Source organism: Nematostella vectensis, chromosome 5 (genome assembly GCF_932526225.1).
Source record: "Nematostella vectensis chromosome 5, jaNemVect1.1, whole genome shotgun sequence".
Taxonomy (NCBI): Eukaryota; Metazoa; Cnidaria; class Anthozoa; order Actiniaria; family Edwardsiidae; genus Nematostella; species Nematostella vectensis.
The window spans coordinates 4,231,791-4,254,643 of record NC_064038.1 but is presented as its reverse complement, the minus strand read 5'-3'; the positions used below and the strand labels follow the sequence as shown (position 1 = coordinate 4,254,643).

Sequence of the window (22,853 nt, the reverse complement as noted above, 5' to 3'; positions counted from 1 at the left end):
CACCGAACCGTGCGGTCGTAGTGCTTATTTAACTCTTTTGGACTTTCGTCTTTTCAGAGATCTTGTTGCGTAGTCGAGATGTATCAGCCACTGGCCGCAGAGTTCAACCTTCACGATACCATCTCACAAAATACTCTCGATTAGAATTGGTATGTTACCAATTAAGATTTAGGCCAAGGAATTGATAGACATTACCTTTTTTTACTGCATTGTAGACATTTTCGCTTTATAATCGTAAGGTCTTGACGTTTGACCAATTGATAACTACAATTATAATTGTGCAATTTCTCCTACGGACAATCGCTTTATCCTGAAAAGGCTTTTGACAAATCTTGTACTCAACATTTTTTTTTTATCTGATTGTGTTTTCATTTTACTTTTTATATTTCGTAATTCATGATTTCAAGGCGTTTCATTTTTTAGGAAATGTAAAAAGTGCAAACCGATTTTCGGTTAATAATTACTAATGTTACTACTTTGCAATTCCGATCTTTTCAATTTTACACTTGAAAACTCTCACATTTGGCTGGGAACAGCTGTACATAAAAACTTATGATAATTGTATTTAGGCTGTTTGGGACTATAGGCACAATACCCTAGGAATATTAAAGCGACAATTTTCTTCTAAGAATGACATCATGAAATATATTTAGCTCATGATTTGCTGCTTCGCTACATAGAAAAAAGTGTTTAGAAAATGTGAGAGGAATGATAGTGTAAATTTATTGATGTTTTTGATATTAGCATGGATATTTTGAGCGCTTAAAACTAAAAAAAAAAAAAAAACTAGCGGTTTTGCCGAATAATTTATCAAGGACTTGTATGAATTGATGGGTTTTAATTGATGATTGGACAACTCCTAGCAATTTCTGGCGTGCTTATTTGGTTCCCATTAGGAAAAAGTCAAGTCTATTGGGCGTATGAGCCGACGTTTCGCCTGTTTGGATTGTAAATACGAGATGTATCAATGCATTTGCTGACAGAGGAGTCTAGAAATGCAAAAGCGTGCCCTGAAATGTTGATATTGCCCCGCGGAAGTAGCTAGAAATGAAACCTGATCAACTCAAAAATTATAAATCCATTTTAGGTATAGTGCCCCACATTAAATTGAATTTTTTTTCAACCCCGCTTTTAATTGAATTTTGTCCACCCAAATTCCATAGGATTCTCATTCACGATCGTAAAAATAATTGCTCAATCTTGCTTAATTTTCGTTGTTTCTTTTTATTAGCGACACGGTGCTTTATGTAGAGGTTTTCGCGATCAAGAAGTGACCATTTTTTATCAGCTCTCGGTTTGTTTACATCTTCCCAATATTTACTCTTTGAAATTCCGTATTAACGTACTCAAAAGGAGAGTGTTCAAGTGTGAATAGACTAGTTTTGACTTGTAGCACGATCATCTAAAATGATGTAGTATTGAACACATCTTTTGCCTCGATCCAATAGATGTATTCTGGAAGCGATCGTAATCTTGTAGTCGTGTTATTGCAGTTGTGAATCCCCCTTGGTGTGTTCGTGCTCTGACGTCACTTGGTACGTGTAGGGTCAGCTGAAACCACGAGAAGGTCGTAGATACCCACCCGGCTTTGTGTGCATTTGTTGACTGTACGTTAACAGCTCTTTCCCTATCTCTAACCCTTCGGCCGTCGTCAAAACCTGCTGTTCCTGCTTGTTATAATTCAATTTCTTTAGCTTTCAAAGCCGGTATAATTACCTCCGCTGTCTTTGTGAATAGCTAATGTTAATTTGGAGGGTTTTGCACAGCATTTAACTCCGAGGCAACTGGTATCTCATCAAAGGAATTACTCAAGCTGGTGCACAATTTAGACGATACTGGGACCTTACAACAAACCCTTTTCGCGAGGTACTAAATAGGAAGCAATGAATGATTTAGGGGGCTATTATTTAATGATATCCGGCTGCCTGTTTTGTTGTTCCCCAGCAGGTTGTTGGATTTCACTGTCTTTTTAATCTACGGAAAAGGAAAATTATTCACAAAACAACAACCGGTCAGACGAAACGACTAGAGAGATTATTCAACAAAAAAAAAAAGACAACGCCGCGAAACAACGCCCCGCGCGAGAGACGTCAGACAAATCAGGGCTTCGCTCGGGTTAATGTCACCAGCGTGCGATGAGCGCTCTTGCCCAGGATTTAACCCGATTATCCTCAAACCGCAAGTTGCATGATAAATCTAAGTGGCGTTGCGACTGCTATGGAACACCACCATTTATTATTAATCAGATTTGAACTTTGTGGATCTAAGCGTCTATTTTTCACAAGTGGTCGGTTTAGAAGTCGTGCTTGTTACGCCAGGGGTAAGCCATCATATCATCTCTGTGTACACTGTGGTTTATGCTTTAAAAAGTAGCAATTTAATCTGGCGCAACCATCATTCTCTGCCTTCCTTCGCGTTGAAATCTTCTGCGTAATTTCCCAGTACGTTGTGAGCCATTCACGTTAACTGGAACAACGGTGCATGCCTTTTGTATGTTTGGATTAAGCGATAATCAATTCAGATACACGATTTGGGCTGTACACCGCACAGACAAGTGCTGATTTACAAACTTACCGGCTACGTGCTAGCGATAAACATATACGCCGCTCTATCTTTGCTGATGGACATTCAAGAACAATCATAACCGCGTAACATTAAAGGCGGAATATAAAACAACGGATAACAGATTACCTTGGAGATCTTAAAAAGGATATAATCAAGCAGTCGCAACAAGAATACGACATTTTCTCACTTTATTCAGCCACCAGTTATATTAATGGGGGCAAGGATTCGTTACTGAAAAGCGTATTTGGGATTCAGGAATATCGATAGCTAGTGTCATCACTATGAATACGACTTTTTTAAACGCGTCAAGTTTTGTGGATAACTCAACGCGTTCCTCACAGGAGTCGCTGTCCTCGCGTGGAGGCAAAGTCTTCGCTTACGTTTTTATTCTTGCAATCGCTCTGGCGGGAAATTTTTTTATTATCCTCGCGATGAAGCGGGAGCACCGGCGGCTGCGCGCGCTCACGTACCTGCTCATCACAAGCATCGCGGTCTCAGATCTCCTGATGGCGGCGTGGAGTATCCCAGAACGCATCACGCGTATTATTGTGAATGACCGCTGGCTGGTGTCCGGTATCACGGGCTTGCTGTTGTGCAAGGCGGTGAATTACATCGAGAAAGTATCGATAACCGTTTCGGCACTGCATATACTTGCGCTAGCATTTCACCGGTTTATTATAATATACTGTAGCAAAAAGCCACATCGTCGATCCCAAGCGAGAAAAGCAGGGTTTATCTCGATCGCTCTTATGTGGCTGTTCTCTATCGTCTACTGGTCGCCCATCTTGTACTATGGAGGGCTCTTAAAAGACGGCCCAAATGTCTTCTGCAAGACACGCTCGTTCTACCCCAACTGGAAAGTCATCTATCTTGTTTTTCTAACGCTACTCTTAGTGATCTTAGTCCTTGTCCTGATTCTTTACGGGGCAATAGCCCTGCGACTTTGTAGAAGCAGACCACAGGAAGAACGACAGGATGAGGGGTGCAATCTCCAGAGGGAGGGAAACCTACAGCGACCGGACGGGTGCGATTCTCGGGAGGGTTGTCTTCAGCCTATGGATGGATGTCTTCAGCCACGGACGGCTTACCTCCAGCATCAGGATGAGTACGATCAACGGCGGGAGGGTTACCTCCACCCACGGGACGGGGGCGATCAGCCTCGGGAGGGGCTCAACCCGGAGGACCCCTATGCGCACGTGTCCTCAAGCACCCGTCGCCGCACTGCGACCATGGTGGCGGTGATGGTGACCGCGTACTACGGCTGCTACTTGACCTACTGGAGTGGCTGGATCCTGTGTTCGTTCAGGAGAGTGTTCTGTGACGATGCGTTCACCTTCATCTCCATCTTCTTGTCGTACGCCAGTGTCGCCGTCAATCCGCTCATCTGTCTTATATTCAGTCGAAGGTACCGCTCCGCGCTCTCGAAGATGCTCAAAGACAGATCCAAGCACGTGGCGCGACCATGACGACGGTCACCATGGTGACGCAGGGGACATGATTGGCATGACGATTATTAACATGGCTGTGACTGACGTGGCGATAAATGAAAAGACCGTGGAATGACGATCATTTGTGGGACGATTATCGATTTTATGATGATTGACAGGATGTTATACACATGCCGTTAACCAAGGTCAATGAATCTCAAGGTCTTTAGTCTTAGAGCTCGATTTATTGATATTTCAACTAACGCATGTGTCATGTTCTAAGACAACTCTTCTCAGGGTTGTAACATGGATCCACCGATCTGTTTGCTCCCAAACGTGATCATCTGAACGTGAACATCATTCTCACTACCCAGCCCTAGGATGCAATTAATTTAATTCTTAATAGAATTGGAATCTGTCCAATAGACTGCCGACAACCCCAACCAAACTGCAGCAGTCGTTTCTTTTGCGTTCATTTTTTCTTTTGTTATACTGTACGACCAGACACCTATTTCAAAAACCTTCAGCGCTAATGAAGATTGGCAAATCTGCAACCAAAAAGAACCATGGATCTCCATATATTTCTATAAAATTCCGGAAAAATATGAAGAAATCGTAGAATCGATTCATTAAAGGTCATTGATGTATGGTTCTGGTATGACTAGAGTTTAATTATCACATCTATTTGTCATTCTCCGTTTGCGCTTACATAGCCTTTTTAAAAACATAGGTGAATATCGTATTTGTCCTTGATGGTTCGATTTCCCCTGATGGTTTGATTTCGTTGATGGTTTCGATTTCCCCGGATGATTCGAATTCCCTTGTTTTATTCTAGCTAAACACTGAATACGCCTTGTTTTATACTAGCAGCGGTTTATTCCAGCTAAAAAGAGTACTTCATAGTTGTCTGCTTGATGTCGCAAACGAGAAATACCTGATGGAACGGTCTGTATTAGTCCAAATATAACATTCCACTTACATATGCGCAAAACTTGACACGTATGCGTCTGATTCGAAGCTAATGGCACAATTACCCCCATGTTAAGTGATCATCCATTATCACAGCTACTCACACTGCGAACTCCATAGAAAAGCGAATATCCATTACTGTATAACGTGCGGTCTAGCGCGTGAAGCGAAAACATCTAACAATATTCAGCCGCGGTCTGACCCTTTTTAGCAATCCCCTTCATTCATTATTTGTCTATCCTTTTCTTCAAGCGACATGAACCCTCTTACAGTGCCTATCTGCCACACCCTAGTTACTGTTTGTAACCAATTTTGGACGACAAATTTTAGTTGGGAATTGAAATAAACACCTAAAAGATATGAAAATAAAATCTTATGCTTTATTAACCAAATTCAATCGAACATGTCGCCAAAGCTTCCCCAAATCAGCTGATGGAAATGGATGCTTTTTCACACTTGGTACTAGGATGATAAAATGGCGGCTGAATCAATCAGCACTCAATCCCAAAATAGAAAATGACGAGATCCGTGTTTCTCGCGGCTCTGGTATAAAAACACCTTTAAACTATTTTTTGTACTACGCCCCCTGATTTTAAAGATGTCCCCAAATCCTTCTTCCGGCAAAGACGTAAATTTAAGAGTAATATTATTTCTATTTCTTTACAAAAACCACGGACTCCGGTCTCTGATGAGTTGATAACGTTTCTTTCCCTGGGCAGATAATGAAGGAAGTGTAGTAAAATAATTCAATTCCTTTCCCTCTAGGCAAACTACCGTTAAATCGTGCCTACCGTATAATCTAGCTGATTGAACTTCCATTGTGAATGATGGATAATACGTGATTCGGTCTCCTCGAAACACTAATGAATTCAAGCCCTCATACACACACACACGAGGAAATTCCCAACCCTTTTCGGGTCGAAATAGTATCATATAAAACTCAGGCCCGTACCAAGGATTTTTCTTGGTCGGTGCGACATCCGAGCAAAGTGGACCTAATTTTTCTGGGGGGAGGGGGGTGTGGAGGGAGGGAGGAAGTTTTCTGATAAAACTCTGACCAGCCCCGAAAGAAGAACAAAAAGCGATTTTTAGTGCCTTTGCACTATCTCCACGGGACGTTTATTGTCGGATTTGGCTGCAAAAAAGTCTGACTTATGGATTGATGACATTAGGTTATGCTTTATAGTTTTGTCTACAAATATAGCACGTCTATTGAGAACCGAAAGTAGACTTTCGGCCGTTATGGGGTGTGCGTTCGCACCCCCTGCATTCCCCCTGGGTACGGGCCTTAAACTATCCGTCTACATTAAAAAACAATAAAAATGATTATCGGTAGTTATACGAAAATGTAGTAATGATATCTTTTTATCAACCATGGTTGCTTTTGGTTCTTTGGGTTCTTCGATTCTTATTTCTGACGAAAAAAATTAAGTGAAATGTGATTCATCTTATATTTTAGTCAACCACAAAACACGATTCATGCTCAGCTCTGCAAACCGTCTTGACGACACCCCCCCCCCCAAAAAAAAAATAAACTTTTTCATTTTTAGGTTATATATTATAAGTTCCCACTTTTTTGGCCAGGCTCCGAGTTTTTACAAGGATGTTTTCCTTTGTTATCCACTACTACGATTCTTGAAGACTATAACACTAATATTATTAAGTGCATATAAATCACCCTAAAAATAGGTTAAACATTCTCGGAAAACTATGTATCTATTAATTTGCTAAAACATCAACACGTACATCTGTTAACGGACCAGACCCATTCATCATGTCTTGAATAAACGTACACACGACACTTATGTAAAGTGTACTTTCGAGACATGACGTTCGTTCATGTTCGCACAAACTCTTTCACTCGAGTTTGGAACTTTCAAGAAATTTATGGCAAAAGCACTTTTGTGCCGTTCCCCCTTCCCTGGATAAATGCAATATTTTGTTTAGTTAAATTACCTCCTTCATAAAGTTGTCCATAATGTCATAGCTGTCATCTTCAAAATTTCTTCTCACTCCACCCCCCCACCCCCAAGCTCACATGAATATTTTTTCCGCCGTCATTTGCATTGCAAACGTGTTAGTATTTGCTCCAAAAATATTATATCATATCTATTCCTCTCAAGTTAGTCTGGAATGAGAGTCATCGATCTTATTTATTGTCAGGCATTACTCATATTCACGCTCTCATATTTCGGTCATGTCTAGAATTGTTTTCATCCTAGTAACAGAAATAGAGAACGTTATATATATAATTATATGCGTTATATATATAATTATATGCGTCACCATATATATGGTGACGCATAGAATTAGTTTATAAAAATTGAGTAGATGAGTAGGGTGGGGAAATGGGGGTGGTCTTCATTTTACAGGATTCCCCCCCGTGTCAAATATTAAATGGTCTGTCCTCCCCCCCCCGTGTCAAATATTAAATGGTCTGTCCTCCCCCCCCCGTGTCAAATATCAAATGGTCTGTCCCCCCCCCGTGTCAAATATCAAATGGTCTGTCCTTCCCCCCCCCCGTGTCAAATATCAAATGGTCTGTCCTCCCCCCCGTGTCAAATATCAAATGGTCTGTCCTCCCCCCCCGTGTCAAATATCAAATGGTCTGTCCTCCCCCCCCGTGTCAAATATCAAATGGTCTGTCCTCCCCCCCCCCGTGTCAAATATCAAATGGTCTATCCTCCCCCCCCGTGTCAAATATCAAATGGGCTGTCCTCTCCCCCCCCCCCGTGTCAAATATCAAATGGTCTGTCCTCTTCCCCCACTCCCCGTGTCAAATATCAAATGGGCTGTCCTCTCCCCCCCCGTGTCAAATATCAAATGGTCTGTCCTCTTCCCCCACCCCCCGTGTCAAATATCAAATAGTCTGTCCTCTCCCCCCCCCCCGTGTCAAATATCAAATGGTCTGTCCTCCCCCCCCCCTTGTGTCAAATATCAAATGGTCTGTCCTCGATAGAGTAAGTACGCAGCTGCTTTGTCTCCTATTATCTTTGTTCTACAAAGGAGTTCTTTTGTCTCTATTCTTCTCGTTCTTTGTGTCGAGGTGCGGATATTCAATCAAATTGCAGCTTGTAAGAGCTGCGTACTGACCCCCTAGATAGCTCAATGGTACGGGCTTTGCTTCTCAAGCAAGAGGGCCTTGGTTAATTTGGTAGCGTTTTTGTCATTCATTTCATTATCACGCAATCTCTCCTCAAAGCTTTGACCAATCAAAAATCACCAAATGTAATTCTGTTATTTTGAATGATGGGAGTCAAAAAGCAGTTCAAAAATATTGACGTGAATTAGCAGAATTATTAAAAATCGCAGTAAGTAAATGAGTGTGTTTCTGGTGTGTGAGCTGCACTGTATATTTCATTAAAAAAAACTGAGTATGAATATGAACAAAATCGGGCGACGTCAAGTAGTACCACCTATTGGTTTCTCTTTTTCTGATTGGTCCATGGAAGACAATTATGCTTCCCACACAAGGGTTCTTCTTGTCTTCGTTTTTAAATTCTGCAATTCATTATATTATTCTGAGAATTGAATGTATTTTAGGAAAAGCTTTTTCTATTATAACAATAAGATCTTCGTGGCGCGATAGGGTGTGGTACGATCCCTTTATCGCTTACATCGCGACCGACTTGTCGCGACGGACACGCGCGGATCACTCTCGTGTTAGTGCACCCTAAAAATACTTCTCAAGGCCGTTTATAAAGTGAACCGCGAAACGTTACTTTTCTGTCATAACAACAAGAAATCTTTTCCCGAGACGATTAACACTCTGATAAACTTAAACCGGAAAGCTGTCGGTTGGTGCATCCGGTCTACCTGTGGCGAAATGCCATTTTAGAAATAAAAGAGAATAAAATAACATTCTAGAATGCCTTGTAATCAGTCTTCCGATGTCTGCGTATATCTTTTATATTAACGTTTTAAATAAGTACGCTATCTATTTCTCGTGTTTACGATTCGATAAGTAAGCTATTATCTATTTTGTAATTTTATCCCTTACAACCTTAGCTTACTGCGATTTTCAATCGTCTGCAAGCTCAATTTCCAACTGCTAGAGAGCTTTCTGGCTTCTGTCATTAATTAAACTAGCGGATTTGCAATCGGTGTTTTTCTATGGTAAGCGCCTTGCAGAGAGATGGCGTGATTTGAAACTATTTCGGTGCTGGCCAATGAATCCCCTCCAAGGATTTTGAATGACGCAAGGCGAATCGTCGGCGAGAATTTGCATAATATTGAAAACCGCAGTTACATAGATATCAATCAATGGCTGTCGTTTTTCTAAATGGTCTAGAAAAGCCTGGGGCGAGCGCGCAGGAGACCTGTGATATTCTAAAACGTTAGGGACAGGACTCCATTTCCAAGATGGCCGCCAGCAAAATCGGAGTAAACACGAATTCCTGCAAGTTTACGTAGAAATCCTCGACTTACAAAGCTCTATAGCGATTAAAAAGCGAAAAATTGATCGAAGCGGACTCCCAAATATGATATGTAATGCTTGATGAAATTTTCTAAAAGCAGGCGCTATCGGTGTTGCAACAACAGGCTTTTTGTTTATTTTAATAAAATTAAAATGTTATAGTGAATATTATTTTCGAGCTATCAAGTTTTGATGTAAAGATATTCTAGGAATAGCAATCTTGACGCTGTTCCCGTCAACCATAGAATATAGGGAAAATCTTCTTAATTTAACCAAGTATTCTCGATGCGATTTTTCGGTCTCTTGCCAAATCGTTAAATCGAGGTTCGATAAGGATGGAGTAGGTTTAGTGTGTCCTTCCCATGATGCAACGGGGGCGCCATCTTTTCTTTTACGTGATTTACGTGACCATCAAGATAAGAGTGATTATACCTCAACTTGTAACCTGGGTGTAGATTTAAAGTAGAAATTAAAAGTAGCAAAGGTTCAAGCCTCTTTAATTTCAACGATAAGGACCAGGACAAAAGTTTAAAGTCTTCATTTTTTATTTATACGTGAAAGCTCTTTTTAGCCTTCTATCTCTGTCAATTGAGAGGGATTTTTTTCGAGAAAGAAATCCTCCAACAATAATAAAACGTATTTTTCCTTAAAACACAGTCAGTAATCCTTAAAGTACCCTTGTCAGCAATACCTTTGTTATTGTTATTTATTTATGTACCAAATTCAATTAAAAATCTCGCATTGGCTTCCACAAACCAACCAAAGGAAATGGATGCTTTTTCACACTTGGTATTTTGCTAGAATGACAATGGCGGCTGAAAGTCAAGGGCAAAACACCGACTAAAATATGGACTTCTTTTAACTCATTCTTATTGAGGAACAGCATGCTAACAGTATACTATTTGTAATAGCCTTAATTGAAGCTATTCTGTTTATTTCTAAGGCGTCCGTTTGTTGTCATTCAACCAATCAGTGTGATTGCTTTTTTAACAGCCAACGGTCAAACAGTTTGAATTCTTTCAGCCAATCTGCCAATTGCTTCTAGCCAATTTGTTTAATTTCTTCTAGCCAATCCGTGTGAATGCATTTGTTTTAGCCAATCTTTTTGATAGCTTTTGACCAAACTGTTTGGTTGCTTCCAGCAAATCTGCTTGATTGCTTTCAGCCAATCAGTTTGATTGATTCCAAAAAATACGTTCCATTTCTTTCAGCCAATCCGTTTGATTTCTTTAACAATGCCTTGATGAAAATATTAAGAGAAAGTTAAATGTCTGTCCAATCACGTGACAAGTCACGTGTCTGATATAACCAATAGCTGCGTGCCACGTCGCGACTGCCTCAAGCGCCTGCTATTTAACATCAGCGGTCCATCCACAGTAGTGGAGCTCTTCCTTCGCTTGACCACCAATCGCATCTTGTTGGTGCGCAGACCAAATGGGTCCTTTAGCACGTGACACGCCTCTTGACGATACTGATGATTAAAGACCATGCACACCACAGGGTTGACCGCACAGTTCACGTACGACACCATGATATTGATGAAGTGATACACGGGGTTACAGAACGCTTTCGGCTGAGATCTTATGTAGGAACAAGAGATCCAGCCTATCCAATAAGGCACGAAGCATATGTAATACGCGCAGACAATCACAGAGACCATACGCGCCATACGACGCTTAGTTCGCTCCATCAGGCGGTTGATATTCCTCGTTTGATTCCCAGGAACCCTACGCAGCCAGATCTTGCACGCTACCAGTAAATAAAACACGAATATAGCAACCAACGCTATGAGAATAAGTACTACATAGGCTAAATACCATTCCTTCCAATAAGGCGTGTGGCTACGAACACCGCACGCCAAGTGACCCTCCTCCATTTTTACCGCGCCGTAGTAGAGTATTGGTGACCAGTATGTGCACGTGATAGTCCATATAATGGCACTGGCAATCTTTGAGGAGCGCAGGGAGACCATGGCGCGTGTCGGGTAGTACACTACGAGAAAGCGGTCGTACGCGAGAACGCACAGGTGCAGTAGAGAGCCAGTAATGGAGATCTTCTCCACGAAGTTCACGAGCTTGCAGAGAGCCGTACCTGAAGAGCAAATACTTTGCTTACTTGAAAAAAATTGGAGAAGAGCGTATCAGCCATGATACGCCCCTCCCCTACCCCTCACCCTTCCTAACATTTCAAGTAGGGTTAGGGCTATGCGCGTGTGTAACCATTAGCTCCTGAAAACATTAAATCCGTAATGCTGGGCGTGGTGATAGTGATAGGGATGATGATGTCTATCATGATAGTGTTCAGGAAAATGATGATGGTGCTGGCCTTATGGAGATAATGATTGTGAGGATAATGGTGATTGTTATAATGATGATGGTGATGAGTATGTTTGCGGTGGTGATGATGATGATGGTGGTAGTAGTAACAATGATGATGGTTATAAGTATAATTATTGCGCTAGTGGTGATTTAATGAAGATGGTGGTTGTGGTAATGATGATGGTGCTAAGTATAATGATTGCGGTAGTAGTGGGGTGATGATGATGATAATGGTGATAAATATAATTATTGCGGTGGCGGTGAGATGATGATGATGATGATAATTGTGGTAATGATAATGGTGATAAATATAATTATTGCGGTGGCGGTGAGATGTGATGATGATGATTGTGGTAATAATGATAATGGTGATAAATATAATTATTGCGGTGGTGGCGAGATGGTGATGATGATGATGATAATTGTGGTAATGATAATGGTGATAAATATAATGATTGCGGTGATTGTGATGTGGTGATGACGATTATGATGGTGGTTAACGTGATCTGTCCCTTGTAGCTAGCCCGCCTGATTAGCAATAGATCATCCTTAAATATCCTGAAGAATTTATACGTAATCCTTTATTTGTGGTTCGCCGCATTTCTTAGCTCCTCACATCACCCACCCGAGCAAACTGCAGTACGCGGAAACATGATTTTATCAACATTATCTGCGAAGTGATACATTTAATAGGTCAGAAAAAAATTCCTAAAAGCATTGTTATCATTTAAATAAACTATTTTAGGCAAGGTTAGCGGCAATGGGAAAGTTAATTATCGTCAATTAACCACGGCTTTTTAATTAGCCATTTAATTAACCACGTTTTACCCCGACCACCACCTGTCAGCGCGCGCGTCATCCGGCAAAATTTTAAGCGTGAGAACCCATCCGTTTCTATTGGCTTATTCGAGGAAGCTGTTTTCGATTAAATTTGGTGAAGTAAAACACTTTGTTAATTCAAGATCTGCATAATTGTCTTTCAATATTTTTGAAAACAAAAAAGCTGGCTAAGCCTGAACGTCGTATTATCCATGAGCCTATTCAATGCAAATGTATGTAAATGATCAAGTCGATTGTTTCATCTTCATTTTCATGCATTTGCATTGTAAACGGCGCATGGATTATACGACGTTTGAATTTAGCCTAAAGGCTCTTTAATTCCATTCAAGAATATTAATCATTCTTCCTACTTGTCTTTCTATAAACACGGGGTGTTGGGGGAAATGATGGAATAAGTACATGAGTTGAGTTTAAGATTTTATCATCCCCACATATTCATATGCTAGAAAATTGCGGACGATGCGCATGCGCGGTGTTTTATCAAATGACCAAATGCGCATGTCTGTTTCATGTCTTCCTCTCATCCAATTAGCGTGCTCCTCGGTGTTTTGTTTAGATTTCATGCATTATATTTATCATAAGACAGATGATTAGATAAGTCTCACCGCGTTTAGCACGGTTTTGGTTACGGTTATGTGGTGATGATGGTGATGGTTATAGCCGCATTGTCACCAGTTTACTTCCGGCCGATTACCTAACAATATCCGATGATTTTTAACGGAAAACGCGAAAAATATTTCAAAATATTGAAAGCAGTGTGTCTATTGGAAGTTTCTTTGAGGATGTGATTGATAATTTAGAGCGGATGGCCTGTTAAATATCTCGGATTCTAATAGATTCTTTTGTCTTTTTACGGTTGAGGTTTCCGTCGGACCTCCGGAAGTAAACTGGTGACAAGCGGCTTTATGCTGATAGTGATAGTGCTGGTGATGGTGATGCGATAGCCATGGTCATGGTGGTGGTGGCGGTGGTGGTGGTGGTGGTGGTGGTGGTGGAGGTGGCGGTGGCGGTGGCAGTGATGGTGGTGGTGGTGGCGGTGGCGGTGCCGGTGCCGGTGGCGGTGGCGGTGGCGGTGGCGGTGGCGGTGGTGGTGGCGGTGGCGGTGGCGGTGGCGGTGGTGCCGGTGCCGGTGCCGGTGGCGGTGGTGGTGATGGTGGTGGCGGTGGTGGTGGTGGCGGTGGTGGTGGTGTTCATGGTGGTGGAAGCGGTGGTGGTGGCGGTGGTGATGGTGGTGGCGGCGGTGGCGGTGGCGGTGGCGGTGGCGGTAGTGGTGGCGGCGGCGGCGGTGGTGGTGGTGGTGGTGGTGGCGGTGGTGGTGGTGGTGGCGGCGATCGTGGTCGTGGTCGTGGTCATTGTCTTGGTCATGGTCGTGGTCGTGGTCGTGGTGGTCGTGGTGGTACGTGGTGGTCGTGGTGGTAGTGGCCGTGGTCGTGGTCGTGGTCGTGGCCGTGGTCGTGGTGGTGGTAGTGGTGGTATATTGTGATGGTGATGGATTGGTTGTTGTATCGACCTTTGTTCAGTCGGCCATAGCTCTAAGAGGGTGCTTAAAATATTGGCAAAGTTATCATTAAGTTCTTACCCAAGTCTCCTGGTACGAGCCAACTGTCATAGGTCACGATGCGAGTGATTCTCTCGGGGATGCTACACACTGCAAGCAGCAGGTCGCCGACCGCTATGCTCACTACCATGAGGTTATACACAGAGCGCATTTGACCCGTCACATTCCTCCTGAACGCCAGGATCACAAAGCTATTGCCCACGATTGACACCACCATGATAACAGCGTAGGAAAGGACTTTGAAAGCAATCGCGGTCTCGCTGTCCGTCTCCACGTTAAAGTAGTCGAACACCAACTCACTTGTGTTGCCATGAGTCGTATTTGTTAAATTCATCGTGGAAGATTATTCTCGATCAGAATTCTTCTATTGTTTACGTAAATGTTCAGTGTTTTACTCGTAGAATAAGATTTATATCGCTATTTAGACTTTTTGTCGCCGATTGGTGTTTTGCGGTTGTTTTGATATGTTTTTCTTTGCCAAACACTTTAAAACAACTTGTCTTGATTTTCTGTTCGATCAATTCATTGTTTGCCTTTTCTTTGCTTTTAAATTCCCTTCACACCCTGCCTAATAGACCTTGGGTTCTCTACTCAATTCAGGCAATCAGGCGTTACCCATAAAAGGACAGCTTTGTGATCAATCTCTCTCGCCCTTCACCTGTCAAGAAGGACCAAAGTTACGACTTTAACAACCTCCCTTCTCGAGCTTCTTTAGTAGGCCATCAAATAATAACGGTTGAAAATCCCAATATAGTTTTTCCAATTTCCATTTTTACCCACCATGGGCTCCGAAGATGATGACAACAAGCGAACGCAAAGACCACGACCGTGTTTCCTCACCCTGTTACCACGAATACAGTTAACGAATATTCTGCTTCCTTTATGATACACTTCTCGCTCAAACAGCACTTAACGTACAACCGCCCCTAATCTTGTCAACTTCACAATACGCGGTATTCAATCGGCCGACTAAAATAAACAAGAACAGTAGAAAATATGCCACAAAGTCTAATATTGCCCACTGTCGCTCTTCTTGTCTTATTGTATTTGAGCAACCCGTCTGACTTCGTTGCGTGCTCTTCCGACTACACCTGTGGGGAGTTTCCTATGAAAATGTAATCTGCGAAAATAAAAACGTAAAACAAATTACAATTATGTACTTGTGTCACGCGAATTTGTTTGAAACAACAAAGAAAAAATAGGCTTACTGTATTTACGATCTTAGTGAAGAAATAACAATTTCTCGCGGACTTAGCGGTTGTACTCGTAAGTTTGTCTTGTGGCAGAGACAAAACTCACACAAAGAACGAAAACTTGTTTGCCGCCAGGTCCCCAGCGGGGCCATTAACAATACCTACAGTACAATTTTCATTTCTATTGCGAACAGTGTCAAAGTCTCTTGATTAATCTAGCAAACACCGTACGATATGACGCTTTCGTGCGCTGTTATCGAGTTGATTCCAGAGCTTATCCGCATCGCCAATGACTTTATAGCCTGAAAATGAACATTTCCTGTTCTATCAAAGATGACAGTATACGCAATAGTACTAACCGTTGTCTTAATCTTTAAAGTGATATCAGCACATCGCAAGTTTTAAAACTGAATTTCGAAGAAGAAAGTTGAGTGTAACCTCACTGCGGGTTACAGACTTAGTTACCAAGCCAAATTTACTCCTCAAATTAGGACAATGTCGAATTTTATGGGAAGATCGAACTTCAGGTAAACAGTCTCAGGAATCAATAAAAATCTAGATATACTACAGCCTAACTGTCAGCTGTATTTTCTCTCTCTCCTCTCATGAGTTGAGAGCTACTTCTCGCTTATTTGGTCTAGAATTGAATTGACATTGCCAATTAATTCAATAAGATCGATTTCAAGACAATTGCTTGCGGGATTGTTTGTCGATCAAGGTGCTTGGTATCTCGACTCTACATGGCTTTATTTGTATATATCTACCAACTTTATCTTATTAAGCTAAATGTAATTTTTTTAAAGTTTCCTAACGATCTCGATCTTGATTGACATTGCGGAAACCATTTAACTGCTAATGACCAGAAGCCATAGTTAAGGCTTTACCTTTAAGGAGAATCTGTTGGTATAAACACGAGCTGAATCTATAATATCTCTTAATGACTGCTAAAACACAAGAATTTTCTTCTGACATTTATTGCAGAAATCAATTACAATATTTGGATAATGTGCATAATGTAGATGTAAAGTGGATTTAAGACAAGCTGTTTTGAGATATTCAAATTTTCTCTCGAAATATACTGATATAGCAAAGCAGCCGGAGGCAAAAGTTTAATTTGGAAGAAAGCCCAACTTTATTTTCAAGGGGAAGTTTTGTTTTTGTAATTACGTCTGGTTTAGGTAAGAGCCAGTTTTTATTTTGACAAATTATGTCAAAACATAGACTTATTGGTTAGGGTTGTCATTTTTAGAACAATACACAAAGGCAATGCATATTAAATATTCAGAACTTTCAATCATATATTACTTTATGTTGAGCTTTATGCATATTTTTCTAATATAATACTTTTCTGTGAATATAATGCAATACAATACAATACAATAATTATAAACGTGGGGAGCTGGCTACACTGTCTTCTGAACTCCGAAAAGAGGCAGATGTCTTGGACATGGACGGCTTTAATATGGGAAAACGATCCGAAAACCTCACCTTACTTCACTTCACCTTACCTCACCTTACCCTCACATCACATCACATCACCTCACCTCACCTCACCTTACCCTCACCTCACCTCACCTTACCCTCACCTCACCTCACCTCACCTCACCTCACCTCACCTCACCTCACCTCACCTCACCTCACCTCACCTCACCTCACCTCACCTCACCTCACCTCACCTCGCCTCACCTCGCCTCACCTCGCCTCAACACACCTCACCTCACCTCACCTCACCTCACCTCGCCTCACCTCGCCTCACCTCACCTCACCTCACCTCACCTCACCTCACCTCACCTCACCTCGCCTCACCTCACCTCACCTCACCTCACCTCACCTCACCTTACCCTCACATCACATCACCTCACCTCACCTCACCTCACCTCACCTCACCTCACCTCACCTCACCTCACCTCACCTCACCTCACCTCACCTCGCCTCACCTCGCCTCAACACACCTCACCTCGCCTCACCTCACCTCACCTCACCTAGTCTCACCTCACTTCACCTCACCTCACCTCGCCTCGCCTCGCCTCAACACACCTCACCTCGCCTCACCTTACCCTCACCTCACCTCACCTTACCCTCACATCCTTCCCATCACCCCACATCACCTCACCTTACCCTCACCTCACCTCACCTCGCCTCACCTCGCCTCGCCTCACTTCACCTCACCTCACCTAGTCTCACCTCACTTCACCTTACCTCGCCTCGCCTCGCCTCGCCTCAACACACCTCACCTAGTCTCACCTCACCTCAGCTTACCTCACCTAGTCTCACCTCAACTCACCTCGCCTCGCCTCGCCTCGCCTCGCCTCGCCTCGCCTCACCTCACCTCACCTCACCTCACATCAACCTCACCTCACCTAGTCTCACCTCACCTCGCCTCGCCTTGCCTTGCCTCGCCTCAACACACCTCACCTCGCCTTACCCTAACCTCACTCGCCTTACCTTACCTCACCTAATCTCACCTCGCTTCGACTTGCCCAAATCCCCGCGAATCCACAAGCTTTGGGTTGTTTGTTTTGTTCATTATAAAAGATGTTACGCTTCACCTGGCGCGTACCCAGGTTATTTTAGATAAAGAAGTAGGCTCACCAATAAAGGAAAGACATTTTGGCGCGACTGAGTGTCGTATGTACATAGTTCAACACACACACACACGCACACGCATTGATCTCAACACGGTACAAAGTAATTGTTTGCCCGACAATGTTATCGTAAAGGCAGCCAGTCCAGTATAAGAGTATCTAATATTAAAAAAAATCATGACATGACATTAGCAAAGTAAGCTTAAGGTAACTAAAACCTCTTTAACTAAGGTACTTACCGGCAAATATAGAAAATAAGAAAATAAAATAATCTTGAAAATAAGCTCTATATAGTATTACTTAAAGCACCTTTTTGACCCTACGAATGGCCCAAGGTTGAAAGAGTTCGACGAAGTGAGTACAAGACAAGATGTGTTATCTGAGTAGGAGATGTTGGATTTAAAATTATATAACATGGTTCTCACCGTTGCTTAATTCTCGCACTTGTTTGCGTTATGTTCCTGGTACTCCCACTAAAAACGCCATTGAGACTGTCAGATTTTTTAACATAAGGGGCCAGACATAATCTAAACCACTTTGTCTTTCTCTTGACGATTACGGCCCCCGGGCATACAAACGTAATTTCGTGCGAATGTTAATGGCTTTCTTTCAATTGCTAGTGTTCATTTCCTATATGGTAAGCCATAAAAATAATAAACAGTGCCAGCTATTTAGTTTACTTACCAATGTGACAAGCTTGTGTTTGTCTTAATTGGGTAAAAGTTTTCTTGTAGCCATATTTCAATTTTAGACTTTATGAATTTCGTTTTTCACTCTCAACACCCTCTATCCATAACACAGCCACTCAATGTGCGTTCAGTATGATTATAATAACGCTCCTACCGATTCATTTACTGAGATACTCTCCAGGCCGTCGGTTAATCTAATCAAGAAACCACAATTTACAGAGAAAATGTATGAAATGATTAGGACAAGCCGGCTTGGCCGTAATAGACTTTTTACAAACAAATTATCGGAAAATAAGCGAAGTAATTTCAAATATTAGAAAGCATTGGCAGATTTATTCGGTTATGTACTACTAAGAACATAAATGTTTTATGTTTTCCCGGAATTAAAAATAATATTTTAATTAAAAACATCCAGGTATGCTTAATATAAAAGATGAGAGTTCCTACTCTAACAAGTATAAAAGCGAGTATACTTTTTATTGTACAAAGGCGCCTTTAAGTTGATTGAAATGGCAAATACACTAAATGGCGGTTCTCCATCTAAAATAATAGCGATTTCATCTTAAAAGAAATATGCAATCAATGGTTGACCTTGAAAGGTTTTATGGCTGAGGGAATTTCCTCAGTGGCCGCATTCACCACGGAATTTCCCCCACTTCTTCCCATTTTTTACTCTTTCGAACTGGAACACTAAAGCTACATCGTATTTCGAGAACTCTTGTCGAGATTTCCAAAATGCTAAAACCACTGCTATGAGATAGCGTGATTGAAATCCAGCCTTTTTACCGATTGTGAGTTCGAAGATTACTCAAAATTGAGCCTTCCAGATAAACAAAAACGTTTGTCTTTTTCGTGAGTCATCCAGATAAAAAAGCAGTTTTTTCAATAAAAAAATGGTTTGTTAAGTCCCAGATATTTCACCTATTGAAGACCCGGCGATCTTTGCTGGTGCTCACTAAGAAAGCGTTGGATCACTTCCGTGGTTTGGTCGAGCAAGATCTCTCATCATTACCGAAAACATGAAAATCATCTTGGCTACTTTGAAACCCTAAAAATTCCCCTTGCCTGACATCCTTACAATACACATCGCGTGACACCCTAACAATTCAACTAATTCACCATGCGTGACATCCTAACAATTCACCTTGCGTTACAACCTAACAATACGCCATGCATGACAAGCTAACAATTCACCTTACGTCGACATCCTAACAATTCACATTGCGTGACACACTAACAATTTACCTTGCGTGACACCCTTACATGCAATACATTATGCGTGACATCCTTGCAATTATTGCGTGACACCCTAACAATTGTACGGACAGCCAAATAATTCACCTTGCGTGACACCACAATTCCCTTGCGTGACATCACAATTGCTTGCATGACACCCTATCAAGATTCTCACGCGAGGACAAATAACAACTACATCCAAATCTACCAAATAAAACAGTTAAAGAAATATTAAGAAGCTCTAAACAAACCCTTGATTGACTAAGTTGATGATTGCCGAATGGCTGGCTTATTCAGTTAACTCCATAATAACATAGGTTATATAAACCCAATAATTTCCCCCCTAATGCATCCTCACGAAAGAGAGCGAAATTTGGTACTATTAAGAATATACACTGATCTCGAAAATCAGAAAATAGGAGCGGAAATCAAATGAAGAAATTACACTTATAGCATATATGAAAAGGATGCTATAAGACTTTTTAGAAAACACTTGATTGTACAAAAACATTACCGGAAAACACTTAAAATAATCGAAAATGGCAAGACCTCGTGCTAAGTAAACTGTAGCATAAATGCTTCAATTAAAAAATAATTGTTTCACCCTGGCAGTATAAACATTTTTTTAACAGATTACGGCCTCAAACAAAGCACGTATAAATGTTTCACCGCTAAATAACAGATTACTTCTAACGTGAATTCAAACGAATACTAATATAATAGAATGCTATTGCGTGATATCTGGTGCTTTTATAGTAAGTCATTAGCAAAGAATTTTAACGAATTTTTAACAAAGCCTTTACATTAAGTCAACAATCAATATTTAATACTTAGATGCATTGACGGTGCGTTTAAGTAACGGATTTAAACTGATACTGCACCGTTAGTCGTTATCTTCGAATCCCAGATGCTTCTTACACAGCGAACGCCAATGGTCACGCGGCAAAACAGAACCATGCTCTTAAAAAGGTCGAACGCCACGATTAAAGGTTTACAATGGCGCTCGTTACCGTCCATATAACACGGACATCGGGTACAAAATACGGCTTGGATGTATTTGACAGTATCAGGGTGTTTGTGGTACTGTTATTGGGGCAGATATTGTCGCTAGACTTACTTTTTTTCGTCGAGACGGCTTTTTCAGTCTTGCGAAACGGCGTGAGAAGTGTTTTGAAGCGAAAAGCGATATGCAGTGGGCTCGAATGACGTTTGCTGACACGATCTCGATTAATTGCCCGTCTTTAAGTGGATTTACCACTCTCTCTGTCACTGCATCAGTAAATGATGCATAATTTAAGGACGATTACTCCCTCTTTTAAGGGTCTGTTTTTTCGCATACCAAGGTTAAGTCTCACGGAATACAACCTGATACCTCAAGAAAATGTGGCTTTAGAACAGGGTGGCCGCATGAGTTATAAGAAACAGATATCTATCACACAATCTGATAATACCCTTTGACGATTGAATGTAGACGTCATCGGGTATTGCGCGCTAGATAGCCTTCTACTGCCCTTATGAATTACCAGTCGCAGACTAAGACTTACTGACGCTATCCTTTCCCCCTTCTACCACCCCTCCCCTATACCCACCCGTTCAACATCCTACACCCCTAGATGCCCAGCCTTAAGAAGTGCGTTTTTCCTTCTTCCTTTTGTAGGGTAACCAGAAGGGTAACCAGGGTAACCAGAAATATCCACCTCCTTCTTCCTTTTGTAGGGTAACCAGAAGAAAAAAGATCTGGGCGTCACATAATTTCAGCGACGCTTTCTGCCCATCGACGTTCAGAGTTATTATTTACTTCCATTATATAATGCGATAAGTCACTGAAGTCTGTCGAATGAAACATTTTAATTCACCTACTTTTGGCGTCATCGAGTCGTACAAGTAAAACCACACACGTCTTGTAATGTTTTTTTTTCCTGTTGCACCGAGATAGCTTGTGTAGGTAATAGATGAAGTCTTCGTCGCTCTCTTGTCACGAGGCTACCGCAGCCATTTCTGTGTTTATTTTATCGGGAGTATTTTCACTCAAAAAAGCCAAGTGATTTTTAATATGCAAATAGCCTATTGTATAATTAACAGTTTTAGCATTTCATTGAGGTGGATAGTGGCGAAATAGATATTTTAAAGGCCTCTTTCCGCGGAAATGAAAATGGTATAATTGTTTCAGTACATAAAACGAATTTTACAGTAATTTTCTTTTCGGAAACACTTGCAAATCGGCTGTTACACCCGCCATTTTGCTTGATTTCGTGACGCAGGAAAACAGCAACCTCCTAGGAGGTGTATATTGCATTTTATCCCGAGTTTCTCAACCAATGAAATCGCTTGTTCTTGCGAGGTTCCCCAGTTTTATATACTAATTATTTATATTCCGTTAGCCCGCAGTGCAGTATAAATCGCGAAAAACTAATGACAAAATGATGATAATGATAATAATGATGATCATGAGACACTAGCTCATCGGAAACCAGCTAATGGGACACTAGGTCAGGCAGCGGTGAAGGTGGTAATGGTTAATGATAATGATAATGATAAATGATAATGATTAATAATAATAATAACAATAATAATAATAATAATAATAATAATAATAATAATAATAATAATAATAATAATAATAATAATAATAATAATAATAATAATAATAATAATAATAATAACAATAATAATAACAATAATTGTGGATTAGAAACATCTTAAAAGTAATTATTATTTACATGCATATTTTCAAATGATAAATTAAAAGGACTACTAATTGATAACATAATAAAAATGAATTGCAAAAATGAAAATGATAAAATTATATTATCCTAGTGCAGTGGCGGTTATTCAGTCGTCAGCATAAAATCAATCAAGGTCCCTATCGAATTGCTCCCTCGGCTACTTCAGCGTCAATGTCAGAGTTCTTAAAGTCCCATGATACCCACTTGACAGTTCTTGATCCACGAAGGCAGATGAAGGGAGCAAAGGAGATTCTTGCACAGATCCCTTGCACGGAACCCGACGACTGGATGCTTGAGATGATATTGCGCCACGCGTTACAGCGGCGATCA

General features: G+C 41.3%; 2 protein-coding genes across 7 annotated transcripts; one reads left to right on the top strand and one right to left on the bottom strand.

Moving 5' to 3' along the window:
- The first annotated feature begins 1,197 nt into the window (after positions 1 to 1,197).
- On the top strand, positions 1,198 to 5,327 carry LOC5517836 (gastrin/cholecystokinin type B receptor). The gene is made up of 2 exons (XM_048727815.1): positions 1,198 to 1,866; positions 1,945 to 5,327. Exon 2 carries the CDS (start codon positions 2,847 to 2,849, stop codon positions 4,029 to 4,031), a length of 1,185 nt encoding a protein of 394 aa, XP_048583772.1. The 5' UTR covers positions 1,198 to 1,866; positions 1,945 to 2,846; the 3' UTR covers positions 4,032 to 5,327.
- A 4,578-nt stretch (positions 5,328 to 9,905) lies between these two features.
- On the bottom strand, positions 9,906 to 21,049 carry LOC5517835 (RYamide receptor). 6 transcript variants are annotated; one of them, XM_032362262.2, is made up of 3 exons: positions 20,915 to 21,049; positions 14,116 to 15,214; positions 9,906 to 11,469 (listed from the first exon to the last, which is right to left on the bottom strand). In XM_032362262.2, the coding sequence occupies exons 2-3, from the start codon at positions 14,426 to 14,428 to the stop codon at positions 10,670 to 10,672; spliced, it is 1,113 nt and encodes a 370-aa protein (XP_032218153.2). In that variant the 5' UTR covers positions 14,429 to 15,214; positions 20,915 to 21,049; the 3' UTR covers positions 9,906 to 10,669. The 6 variants fall into 6 exon arrangements, with proteins under 6 accessions (XP_032218153.2, XP_032218159.2, XP_032218155.2 ...); XM_032362268.2 differs by lacking the exon at positions 20,915 to 21,049 and adding an exon at positions 19,483 to 20,189; XM_032362264.2 differs by lacking the exon at positions 20,915 to 21,049 and adding an exon at positions 18,557 to 19,271.
- Between the last annotated feature and the right edge of the window lie 1,804 nt (positions 21,050 to 22,853).